General features: G+C 43.3%; 1 protein-coding gene, 1 long non-coding RNA gene and 1 pseudogene across 2 annotated transcripts; 2 read left to right on the forward strand and 1 right to left on the reverse strand.

Annotated features, from left to right (window-relative positions):
* Nucleotides 1–200: 200 nt before the first annotated feature.
* On the forward strand, nucleotides 201–2,918 carry LOC118288878 (methionine-R-sulfoxide reductase B1-A-like). Its single transcript, XM_035615453.2, has 4 exons — nucleotides 201–350; nucleotides 1,393–1,535; nucleotides 1,701–1,815; nucleotides 2,254–2,918. Exons 1-4 carry the CDS (start codon nucleotides 296–298, stop codon nucleotides 2,271–2,273), a joined length of 333 nt encoding a protein of 110 aa, XP_035471346.2. The 5' UTR covers nucleotides 201–295; the 3' UTR covers nucleotides 2,274–2,918.
* On the reverse strand, nucleotides 1,571–5,017 carry LOC118288880. The gene is made up of 2 exons (XR_004785934.2): nucleotides 4,637–5,017; nucleotides 1,571–4,107 (listed from the first exon to the last, which is right to left on the reverse strand). It is a non-coding gene; the product is annotated as an uncharacterized LOC118288880 (long non-coding RNA).
* On the forward strand, nucleotides 3,471–12,844 carry LOC118288877 (annotated as a pseudogene).
* The last annotated feature ends 21 nt before the right edge of the window (nucleotides 12,845–12,865 follow it).

Below are 12,865 nucleotides of genomic sequence, written 5' to 3' on the forward strand. Positions count from 1 at the left end.
TATCAGTGTAAATAATATTTCGACTAAGTGGCAAACACCAGGAAAAGATTAACTGAATGAAATGTTAAAAGGCAGGATATTAAACTATATTGTCCCCGTGTGGATTTTTTTTTTACACAGACAAGACATTACACTGAACAATAAGAGAGGCGCACACGAGCGGTAATTCTAGTTATTCATAAATTAGTCTTATTTTGAAGGGACGACTCAAACCGGAAGTGATGTTGTTGCTAAACGACTACCTCCTAAAGCGTGAGGCGTGTTATTCAGACACACTACCTCTCGGAGAGAAGTCATGACGTTCTGCTCCTTCTTCGGCGGCGAGGTTTACAAAGACCACTTCAAACCAGGTACCTTCACAACTCTGACTCTTCCTGTGTTTTGTTCGGAATTCACGCAGAGCAGTTTGTCTTTTAGCAGAAGTTGAGCTAACGACACCTAGCTAGCCGGGGTTAGCTAACTGTTCTCTGTGAGGCTGAAGAACTTTGAAAACATCAGTCTGTAAATCGGACTAAATCATCCGTCGTCGCTCCGACTGACTGTAACTACCGATTACAACTTGTGGGAGTTGTTATCACTTTAAAATATATATATAATCTTACAGAAAATCTCAATTTCGGGGAATGGAAACGCTGAAAAAACCCTGTTAGCCTGTAAACTTGTGTAACCCGTGTTCCTGTTACACAACAGCTGTGTTATCAAACAGGATCTTTGTTTGCTTCAGTGATGAGAAGTTCGACTTCCGTCTACAAAAATGTTACGATTTGAAATGAACATTTCAAAGATATATAATATTATATGTTAAAGTGGTAAGTTAATTGAAAGTATAAAGTGATACAAAACAAGATATGATCATAAGTGACTGTAATAAGTATTATGGCGGCAGCCAAGTATAATATTAACCTACCTGTATCCTCTCGTTTGATTTATTAGAGGGGGAAAGACTGGCCTGGAAAGCCTTGTATTAGTTTTTGTGGTTTGTAATTAGTGTTTCCTAAGTAATTGGTGTCATAACATGAATTAAAAATTGAAACTGAGACTGCTTATGTAATAATAATAATAATAAATTTCATTTATAGAGCACTTTTCAATGCTAAAAGTGTATACGGCCCAGAAGTTGCTGCTTGTTTGGGCCATGAAAGGATGAAAAATGTTGATCGTGTCTCTTGAACCCCAAGATGATGATGTTTTTTTGAATCCACAAACCATATTTATGGAGTTCACTTTCATTGAGGAGCAAAGAAAACCAGAAAATAATCACATTTAAGAAGCTGAAATCAACTATGTTGTGCTGAGGTAGTTTTTTAAGTAAGATCTGTATTAAAAGTATTTTCTCTTGTTATGTTGCACATCATCATCAGTCATCATCTCCCATCCTTTACTCCTCTTTAGGGGTTTATGTTTGCACCAAGTGTGACCACCAGCTGTTCTCCAGCCGCTCCAAGTACGAGCACTCGTCTCCGTGGCCGGCCTTCACGGAGACCATCCACGAGGACAGCGTGTCCAAATACAAGGAGAGACCGGGAGCGTACAAGGTACCATCAGTTACCTCGAACCTTTCTGTCGGAGCTGAGTGTGCATGTGTTTCTTTTTATTTCAAGCCCAGGCACCACACACAATATTAAGCTTGTGTGCCCAATGAAAGCAACATATTTTAAGTTACTGAAGTTCTTATTCAGATGCATGATATGTTGTTGCAGGTGAGCTGTGGGAAGTGTGGAAATGGACTGGGCCATGAGTTTGTCAATGACGGGCCAGCCAAAGGGTCGTCTCGCTTCTGAATATTCAGCAGCTCACTGAAGTTCGTCCCTAAAGGTAAAAAAACAGTCAAGATTATTACACTGACACCAGCTTTATTGCAGATGCCGTATCTACATTGAGCGAACAGCAATTGAGTGTCTTAATGCAACCACCAGTGGAGTCATTTTTACCCTTTAAATGTGATAATACCAAGTTTTATGCTTTTGATTTTAAATACCATGTAAAATAGGGTAAAAGAAATATTTTGAGAGATGCTCTGCAAATACCATGTGGTTAGCTAACAGGGTTCTTATGGAATTAATTTGAAGGTATGTAAAACTCTTCACACTTTTTTTTGCCCCAACAGATGTGTTGCCTCATATTCTGAAACTGGTTTAGTTGAAACAGTTTCTATTCAGAAACCGTGCCCATTAATATTGAGATGCGTTTACTGGAAAACTACTCCTTCACAACCCCACGTCGCTCCCCCTGTCTCTTTTTTGCTCTCCCCAGATAAGGTTGATGGACAGTAAGGTGAGCGGGCTGGGGGACGTGTTGCTGGGATTGTAGGAGTTCCTTTGTGCTGCTGAAGGTGCGGCCAGTGGATGAGGAGTTCTGGAACAAAGCCCAATCTGGGAGCCCCAGGCCTCTGATGGATATGTGGCCTCACTGGACAGCAAAGAACAAGGGACTGGTCTCAGCACCTTTTTTATTATGCAATCAACACAGATTCAGAAAACAGGATCACCTCACTGGTGACACAGTCACTGTCTCACACACTTAGATTGTATTTATGGGTCGTGTTTGTGAGCTGTATTTTACATGTGAGTTCATTTACCTTAGCAGTTGTTGCTGTAGTTGTACGGCTCTGACACTGACAAGATAACGGAACAAATGTACCAGAAAAGAGTAGCTTACAAAACTGAATCTGAGACTAGATGATCCTTTTTCCCAGGGTCTAATTCTGTTTTTTATTTATCAACATGTTTTTAGTTTGATATGCTGAATGTAGAAAAAGACTTACATTAAGTGGGATTATCATGAATTCAAAATAATGCTGATGGCAACACTATCGGCGTCTCTAGCTGCTGCTTTCTACATCACTCTTTAGCTTTATGGAAATGTATCAAAATGACTAATATGCAACGAACTGAAATAAATATATTTGATTAAAAATACAATACTCTCCCTCTATATTTTTGCTGGTAAATACTTTATAATGTTGTCGTTAAATATTATAACACTTTCTAGATGAGAACTTAATATGCTGTTTATTTTCCTCTAGAAAATAGAAGAGCTCCACTTTTTTTTACTTGCCATATACATTGACATTATCATTTGATTTATTATTTTATTAACCTGGCTTTTGCATTCACACAACTGCTGGGGGGTGTAAGTGCTGCCATCCTGTGGAACTAATGGGAATAAGATCAGGTGTTACACAAGCAGGAAAGATCTGTTGACACATGATCTGTTCTGGACAGACCTGCTTAGCTCAGTTGACTTTTTGCAAACTTGTTTGTGAACTAACTGAAAGGAAAATTACTTTTGGTTTTTAAGGGACTGAAAGATACAGATGAGATGTCGTATTGTTCGTTTTCTGGGGGAGAAGAATACAAGAATCTCTTCCAACCTGGTGAGTGACCCAAAAATAAACATGAGGTCAAGGGGAAATGAGCCCCACTGGATTATAAAGAAAAGCCCATGGTACTTGTTTTTTTGCCTCTCAGGTATATACGTGTGTTCTGAATGTGGGCACAAGTTATTTTCCAGCAAGTCAAAGTTTGAGCACTCGTCTCCTTGGCCGGCTTTCTCAGAAACGATCCACGAGGACAGCGTGTCCAAACACCCTGAGGCATGGGGACCCATAAAGGTAGATTATGCAAAAGTCACACTGCTTAATGTTTGTTAAAATATGACTAATTGGAGATTACTCCTGACATTGTGCTTGTTATTAATCGTGTGATCTGTAGGTATAGAGTTTTTGATTTAAATCTTCTGGATTGAAATGCCACAGGTTTGTTGTGGAAAGTGTGGCAGCAGCTTGGGCCACGAGTTCTTGTATGACGGACCAAGAGAAGGGCTGTCACGCTTCTGAATATTCAGCAGCTCACTGGTGTTCGTCCCTAAAGGTGAGCCAGTCTGTGGTTTCTTATGTAGCTGGTGCTAAAGCAGTTTACGTCCTTATCACCCACCTCTAATCCACTGTTTTCACCTGTTCTTCTTCTCCACAGAAAAGGTTGATGGACAGAAAGGTGAGCTGTGAAAGAGGAGACGGTGTTCTGCTGGGTCGGTGCAGACAGTGGATGAAGTGCCCTGCGATCAAGCCCTGGTAGGTCTCCTGGGCACTGATGGACTCTGGCCTCACTGAGCAGAAAAAAAACAGTCTGACCTCAATGACTTTTTGTAAACCATTAAAAAAGAGGAAAAAAATAGGTCATCTAAACTCGGCCACATTAATTTGTACGGTGTGCTTTAATGTTTAACTTCACTCTCTGGCAAAGACTATGTTTGATTATTACGAATTAAAGCTTTACGAGAACATGGAGCTGGTTTGTCTGAGTTTTACACGTCGTTTGCAGGCCTCTGTGCAAATGAATCTACCATATGTTGAATGTGCAATGAGAGATCTCAAAATGTTCTTCAGAGGTGCAGTTGCATGACTCCATCAGTTGATGGTGCAATCTGACCAAAAAATCTACTAGATGAACTAATGCATCACTGTGGACATACAGTAAAGTAGTTTGTCCTTGGGGATAGAATGAATATGTACAATATTGTGCAAAGGTTTTAGGAAATAAAAGTAAAGCGAGGATGCTTTTAAAAATAATGCAATGACTAATTGAAAAAAAATTCTAAATCCAAGCAGTATTATCAGTGACAGCACCAGATCTACCTGGCTCATTTTACTTGTCAGGCAGGTTGTTTCCAGGATCTTGGAGAGCTTGCTTGTTTAGGCGTCTTCCGTCTTCGTGTAATCCCACATTGAGTCCAGGATGCTCGTAGAAGGGCTCTGTGGAGGCCAGACCATCTGCTGCAGGACTCCCTGTTCATCTTTGTTGCTGAAGGTAGTTGTGTTTGACTCGACTGGCTTTGTGTGTTTGTGGTCGTTGTCATGCTGCAGACTGACAGAATGGGACCAATCAGATGCCTCTCTGATGGCACAGATGAGAACCTAACCATCTGCAGCGCTCAAAACATATGCACAATTCAGTACTTTAAAGGAACATATGACTGTTCTCATTACCATTGTGAATGAAAGACAATATCTTGCAAAGGTACCTTTAATTACAGAAGACCTTCCATGTGAATGTCATTTAGTCAACATTCTCTGTTAATTTGCCAGGATCCACTGATTAAACGTACAGTAAAAGTCTAAACAGCAGGTCTCCATTCGAAAAGGGTTGCAAGTAATGTGCCCACTCGCCGTCTCCCCCAAAACGCTGTTGGCCTGTTTTAGTAAACCGATTCACAGAGTTATTCAGAGTTACCGGGACAAAAAACCCCGCTTTTTTTATATCAGTCCATGTTCGAGATGTGCGGAGGTTGTGTGTTTTTCCACTCGGCAAAGTTTTCTAGATAACTCAGTAACCCGTTTCTTGGCTGCAGTGGAGAGGTGGAATTCCAAACAAAAGGGAGGATGCGGGGGGGTTCAACAGCTCTGGTGCTGTGTAAATGTCTGGGATGAGCAGGTGTGGAGATGCTCATTTCAAAAGCTGAAAGATCAGAGGGGGAGATGAAAGCTTCGGCGTCGGCCGGGGGATTAAGAAAGGAAGTGCAAACATTCATAGATGAATGTACAGAACTTGAAGCACAGACAACTTTATTCATTTGATGTGATAGAAACTCGTCACCTCAGAGGAAGCTGCTGTTGTAAATGTGTGCGTGCAATGTGCTTTTGTGTATTTTTATTTCTTTTAACGTGAAGTGAAGCTCAGTATATTTAAAGTCTCTCCTCTCCCTGGCTTTCAGCTCACCTGCTAATGCTGCCTCATCCCAAGCTCTTCATTCATTCAGTCAGTAAAACTTGTGGCTGATTAGATTTTGCTGTGCATTGTATTGCCACACAGCTGGCACACAGACTCAACTTTTCCTCGAGGGGAGAAGTCTGGAAGAGGAAGACGGGGGGTCTGAGAAGGGATGAGCTTTAGACACCCACCAACAGACGGAAAAGGAAACCAAAACGCAGAGATAAACTAAATGTGAGAATGAGAGATGAAGACGAAAAGGAAATGGCCCTGAACACGGGACTGTAATTAACGTTCGCTATCTGCAGGAACCCTCTTTTCTGGCTGGATTCTGGGCACAGCTGTATGGCCAAGAGGAAGTAAACAGGAAGGAGGAAGTGGTAATCCTCTGATAGAATCAAGAGAGAGGCCCCACTTTTCTTCCACTGACCTCTGGGGCTCATCCTGCAAACATGATCCCTAATTACATTAAACCACTATTACTCCAAAGCCTTCACCGGTCCCGCCGGCGGAGCCTCGAGGTCCGACTGAGCGCACGTTTGTCAGACTGACTCGTCCAGCGGGACATCTTGTTTTGATTGTGACCCATGTGAGCCTGTTGCCTGGATGTGGATGTTTACGGGACACCTGCACCTGCTTCAGTTTTGAGCCACAGAGTCTCATTCTGCATCCACATACCACTACAGTGTGTCCAGCCTCACTGAGGTAGTGTTCCCTCAAAACATCTGTCATCCAGCGGCTCTGCCTCAAACACCACAGGAGCTGTGAGCACTTTGTGGGAGGAATGAAGCTCCTGGATGCGTGACTGTTACCGAAAGAGAGAAACTCCTTTCATCAAGCAGTAATATCTGCAGCACATACATATATATATATGATGTCTCCATCCACCGGTGGGGCTGCCCTCCACATGTTTCAGACGTAAATACATACACTAGCCAAACATCTGTCTCCCACTGAGTGATTAAATGAAAGGATAAACAAAGCTTTTATACATGACACTGGAATGTGATTTCCGCCCTGCATCAAAGGAAAGTTCTGGAAACTGCAGCCAGCCCAGGTCGGGCATCGTTGTAATTCCGTCCGGTGTAACGTGTGTTTGAAAGCGAGGGAGAAGTATGAAAACCAAAATGAGGACATTTTGGCCCATCCTCTCTGGCAAGGCCAAGCAGTGAACCACAATATAAAATGATGTGTAGTTTACCGAGTGTATAAACAGATTTTATGTGGTGTGGGTATATAACACGCATATCTTTATGGGCCGTATTGGTTATAAACACTGCAAATGTGGAATGAGGAATAATAAAAATACAATTAAGACGAGGAAGAAACAATGGGAAACCTCAAATTTCTTTTCACTCGAACAAAAATGTCAACAGTCTAAACATGTGAGAGAGGGTTTTGCAGGATGCAAACTTGCACAGCACAGCCAAAGAGCGCCCTGTAAAAATCCCAGTTATGAGGGCTCCAGTGGGAAAACAAACAATATGTGGACTTTCAATGGCTTCAGCTGCTTTATTGTCATCTTTATCACATGATCACATTCCTGCTTTTTGAGCTCCGCCAGCTTCAGTAACACCGAGGGGCTTGAACATATATGTATTTTTCAAACATCTCTCACTATCGGCACTCCGATCTGTTTCAGGGAGATGGGACCCGAAGACAGCAGCACCGGTCGGTCTGCAACTTCAAAGAAGACTTCAGGTGTGTGGCGCAGGGTTTGTTCGTGTAGATCACGGAGAGAGCTCCTCATTTTTGGGGATGCTGCTGTGTTGACTGAGGGATAAGAGAGAAGGTTTAAAACAGGAGATTAACACGGGCTGATTCTGTGCCCACATGTCAACTTTAAAAAAAAAAATCTGCTTTGATCAGAGACGACAGTAGTTTTGAAAGGCCCCAAAGGTAGCCACAATAATCCAGAAAGAAACTGTGGACGAGCTGTGTCCTCCATTGCCAAACAGCAATTCTTTTCTAGTTTGTGTTTGCCGTATTGGGGGGGGGGGGGGGGGGGGGCTGGTGAGAATGGTCAAATGGAGTCTCTTGACAAAAGTGTGCCAGAGGCCAGGAAACATTTATCAAACGCGCTGCCTCCAGAGTATGTGGAAATATCAGGGCAGCTCTGGATTTCAGTGGAATGATTTAAAAGGAGGCTCGGTTCGCAGATAGTCAGAGCAGCGGTGGACTGTGGAAAATGTCGTATTTGTGTCAGCACGTGTCCTGAAGAGTCAGGCCTTTGACGGCACGCTAACACAAACACGCTTATGCAGACAGAGGCTGATCACTGCGGCGGAGAAGAAAAGCAATTACCTCCCTCTTTCCCTGGGTACGGTGCCACAGACTGTCTCCCTATCACCCACCCACCCCTCTGCCCGAACTACCCCCAGCTAATCCCAGCTCCCTCAATTTGTGGCCGCTCATCCTCTGTCATCTTGTTTAGTAATCCCGCTTTTTCCCCCCCAGTTTGAGATCCAGATCGTGCTATGAGTGCAAACCATTTACCCTTGTATTGTACTTTTCTCGATGTGCGTATGTGTGTGTTTACAACACGTGTGTAAATAGGAGCTTTACATAACTTTTGTGAGCCCCGAAACCCCCCACAGGCCCGAACCGGGTGGTCCTAAGATTGAAAATTGCTCCTTTGGTTATGCTGATTGCTAACTTCTGTGCAGAAAATGTTCAGAGGTGCCTGAGCTCTTTTATATTCTCCTCAGTGATTATAACCCAATCGGGACCCTGTAATCTACATCAGTCCCAGCATTGTGAGACAGTTATGTAGGTGATAATCTCACGCTTTTGATCGACATGTTGCGTCTCTTTGTGGCTATTTTGAGTTTATTTGTGATTGTTTTGCGTCCCTTCACAGTCCTTTTACCCCCTTTTTTGAAATTCTTTGTAGTCGTTTCATCTCTAGTATGAATATGAAGCTCATTGGACACATTCAAACGCTTTTGAAAAAACGGTTGCTAAATGGTTCTTCCACTCGCACCCCTCCCAACTCAAATTCGTAGTTGTTGTTGAGATGAAAACACAGCTGACACTTTGTTTTTTGTACAAATGATATGAGCTATAACTTCAAACTTTGATTAATGAGCTTTGGAGGCGCTGCTAGGTGGATTTTGTTTCCTTTGGAGAGAGCGAGGTTAACTTTTGCCCCCTGTTTCCAGTCTTTATGCTAAGCTAAGTGACTCCTCTCCACCACAAATCGAAAAAGCTTCCTTTTTTAAAGCACATCTAGCTTCTGTGACACTGTATTTTACTCTTAATAATAACATTACTGGAATTAAAAGAAGTTTTCAACGTGCGCTTGTTTGTGAGAACACATCTGGATCCCCCTCATCGCATGAAGGAGGGGAATTCCACGCAATTATACAGCTTTATGCCCCTCAGCACCTATTGTGCGACACACACACACACACACACACACACACACACACACACACACAAACACAAACACAAACACACACAAACACACACAAACACACATTGATTACCCTCGAAGAATGTAACAGAGCCAACAATCTTTCTCGAGTTATCACTCAGCAGCGGCTTTTATATATCCAAAATAATCCCTGAAACATGATTAATATTCCTTCCACATCAACACTTGGCCCACACAAACTTTAATTCTCCACATTTACACCTCATTCTTTTACTGTTGTGCCAGTAGAGCAAACACACTCCGATCGTAGCTGTCAGTCACTCTGCACTAATTGTTTCTCTTGATCCCTCATGCAGCCTCTCCCCGTTGGCCTGTGTGGAGAACACAGTGTTTGCGCCAAAAGTAAAGACAAAGTGAAGATGCTGGGTTAACTCCACGGGCAGAAAAGCAATGATTGCATGGTCAGAACAGAATCCAAATTAATTTTAAATGTATTTTGGGCAAAGTCCACAGAAAACCCTTCCTGCAGTCACTGGGACCGGCAGCTTCGCTGTGTCCCCCAAAAACAGAGAGACCTCAAAACCAAAAGTGAGACCAGATGAGAGACACAGGAAGGAGAGGATTTGACTGTGTGTGTGTGTGTGTGTGTGTGTGTGTGTGTGTGTGTGTTTTTAAAAAGAAGCCACAAAATACATTCTCACAGGAATTATGTTCCCAGAGAACCCGTTACGACTATTAGCTTTACAACAATGTGTGTGTGGTGTTTTAACTAAATCGAACAGATATCCAGTTTTCCCACAAACACAGATTTGTAAAAGTCTTGATCAAAATCCTTGCACCATAAGCTACAGAATTCATTTGACATTTCAGGAAAAATTTGCTCTATACCCCCGAGAGTAATGAAAACTGTAATACTACTCTGACCTATTTTTGGTGAGGCTGCAGCCAGTTAGCTTAGCTTAGCATGGAATGGAAAGGGTGGAACCCCTATTCTGTCTCTGTACAAAACAAAGCTCCATCCTCCATCTCCCAGTATACCACGAAGATCAGTCATCAACACCTTTAATCTCATTTCTTTCTTTTGTACAAAAACCAAACTCCAAAATGACTAGACATGGCTTAACGATTTATGAGACGTTAAGTATCCCGCCATAAAACAACAATTAATCATTATTACAGGTGTAAACAGGGGTCTTTTTTTGACTGCAAATAAAATAATATATATTTAAGTCTGAGGTTTAGAAGTTCTTATTGGTGGATTTCATTACCTTTCAGAGTCTGGCAAACTGTTTCACCCTTTTCTTGCTGTAAAAATGAGCTTCAAAAGCACATAATGTATATGTGTATGTGTATGCGTCCAAGTATTGTCAACATTTTCACAGCTTACGATTCAGTCTCCTTTGCGCAATATCCAATTTTTACACCTCATTTATCTCCTAACTGGCCCTTCCCCCCCCCCCCCCCCCCCCCCCCCCCCCCCCGGTAGGTCACATACTTGGTACACTCCTGTCCCCTTTGGCCAAAACAACCATCAGTACCCCGGCTGATGGTTTGCTTGTTTGAGTCGCACATGATTTCACATTCCTGTGAAATGCAGACAGCCCCCACAGGGTAGAAGCCCATCTCCTGTTTCTGCAGCATGAAACAGTTTTCACCCACACTCACACACACACACACACACACACACACACACACACACACACACACACACACACACACACACACACACACACTGGCCCGCAGGATCTCACAGGACAGGTGATACTATTTTCGCAGACCCGACTCTGAGGCAATGGCGACTTTTTTTTTCTCGAGGATGACAGCTCCCTTTTCTCACAGTCGATGTGAAAGGTTGGAAATTGAAAAACATGGGAAACTCCAGAGAGCGCGGAGAAACAAACTGCTGTGGCTTTACACCAGTAATTACAGCCTGTTAACACCCATCTGATGACTGTTTTTATTTTTATTTACAGAGACTGTCCAGGTTCGAGTTGTTTACAGAAAAAAGAAAAAGCACATTAGCCACCAGTTAAATAATGAGACATTCACACACACATTTAGTATCTTTTAATTGTTTTCGCAGATGCTGAGTGAGTGTGAAAACTAATGAGCACGTCCATCTGGGTGGCGGTTCTGGCCCGCTAACAGTAGCACAGTGTTCGATCCAACCGTTCGTGTCAGTGAATCCCAGAGATGGAAAGAAAGTTGTTTTTCACACACTGGCCGGAAATAAATGGTGACAGTGACACATAAAAGGGGCAAGGCTGCGGTCTGAGGCTGACGTCATGGCAATCAACGTTTAAAAACGACGAGGCCCCTTCGACGAAGGAAAGCCACACGGAGCAGCCCACAAACATTTCACTAAGTGACAGTTTGGGATCGGGCACCGCAAGTGGCACATGTGCCCGCAGAGTGGAACAGTAGGCTTCCACATGCGTGCAACTGCACACTTCGTATGTGCGGTCAGGCTTTGTCGAAAAAGAGGTTTCACCTTCACGGCTCTGTCAGATTTGCAGCCACACGTCCTGAGCAGATCCACCAGAGTGAGCTGGGAGGCATGAAACACTATACTGAACTAATCATGGTCGTCGCTTTTTTAACCACTCACTCACTCACACTCATCTCATGTCAAGCACACAAACATACAGACACTCTCTTTCACACACACACACACACACACACACACACACACACACACACACACAAGTTACCCTCATACCCTGCTCTCTCCGTGCCTCCACCCTTCCCAACGCACCCAATATCACTTAAGGAACCCGACCGCCAGATCCCACTTTTCACCGCAGAGCTGCGGATTAGAAAAGGAGGCCTTTCCCAGAGGGTCTGCGGCTTGTGCGATGACATGATTGTCATTCAGTTTAATTCCCCCTGTACGTCGTAGATATATTATAGATTCTGCTGCTTCAATAAAGCACCCAGAGAAGGTAAATAAGAGTTTGAAAAAACACACGCTGCTCCTGTACAGACTTGCTTCATGGAAAGGTAGTTTAGTTTTTTTATTGCCAGGATGAAAGACACATTGAAAATTGCTCTGTGCAGCTGCTTCCCAGCAGACGAGGACGGCTTGCTTGCATGCGTGTTTGTTTATGTGAAAAATATTGGTGGGCTTATATTTCTATACTTTGACTGAACCTCTTGGCTGGTGTGTGCTGCCCAAATCGAACCCTCGTGAGGCTGGAATGAATCGCAGCAAAGTCCTCCTCAGATATAAATTACTCCCATGTTGGACTTGAAGCACTGTGTGGGTCTAACCCTGTTAAATGCTTCCAAGGCCGTTGAGGGTGTTGCATAACCGGAAAACATCTCTCTACTCAGATCTCGAGTGCATTCATCTTTTCAGTGATGTCTCTCTAAGGCTACAGGGCAAGTCTGTGTGTGTAAAAAAGAGTCCTGCTGGAGGCGACAAAAATCGATGCACCTGTGTGAAGGTGGCGGGACACAAGGGATGAAGGGCGAGAGGAGGAGAGGAAGATGCGGGGCCCAGAAAATTGTATATGGTTGGAGAGATCAGAGTGATTTTGTTTCCTCCACTGTCTCCTCTTCCAGCCCTCATTCTTACTGATTTTGCTTGAATTTGCAGATGAAAGGCGGGACGGCTCCGGGAGGTGGGCGGGGCCTCATCCTCTGCTTTGTTGCTGGCTTTTGTATTCACTACCTGGGGGTTCAACAATATAGCAGCTAACATATTGCGGAGTGCTTGTGACATCTTCCCTTTCTTCAAAGGAGCTGCACTTCAGACACCACAATGTGAGCTTCAAAATGA

Source organism: Scophthalmus maximus, chromosome 17, assembly GCF_022379125.1.
Source record: "Scophthalmus maximus strain ysfricsl-2021 chromosome 17, ASM2237912v1, whole genome shotgun sequence".
NCBI lineage: Eukaryota > Metazoa > Chordata > Actinopteri > Pleuronectiformes > Scophthalmidae > Scophthalmus > Scophthalmus maximus.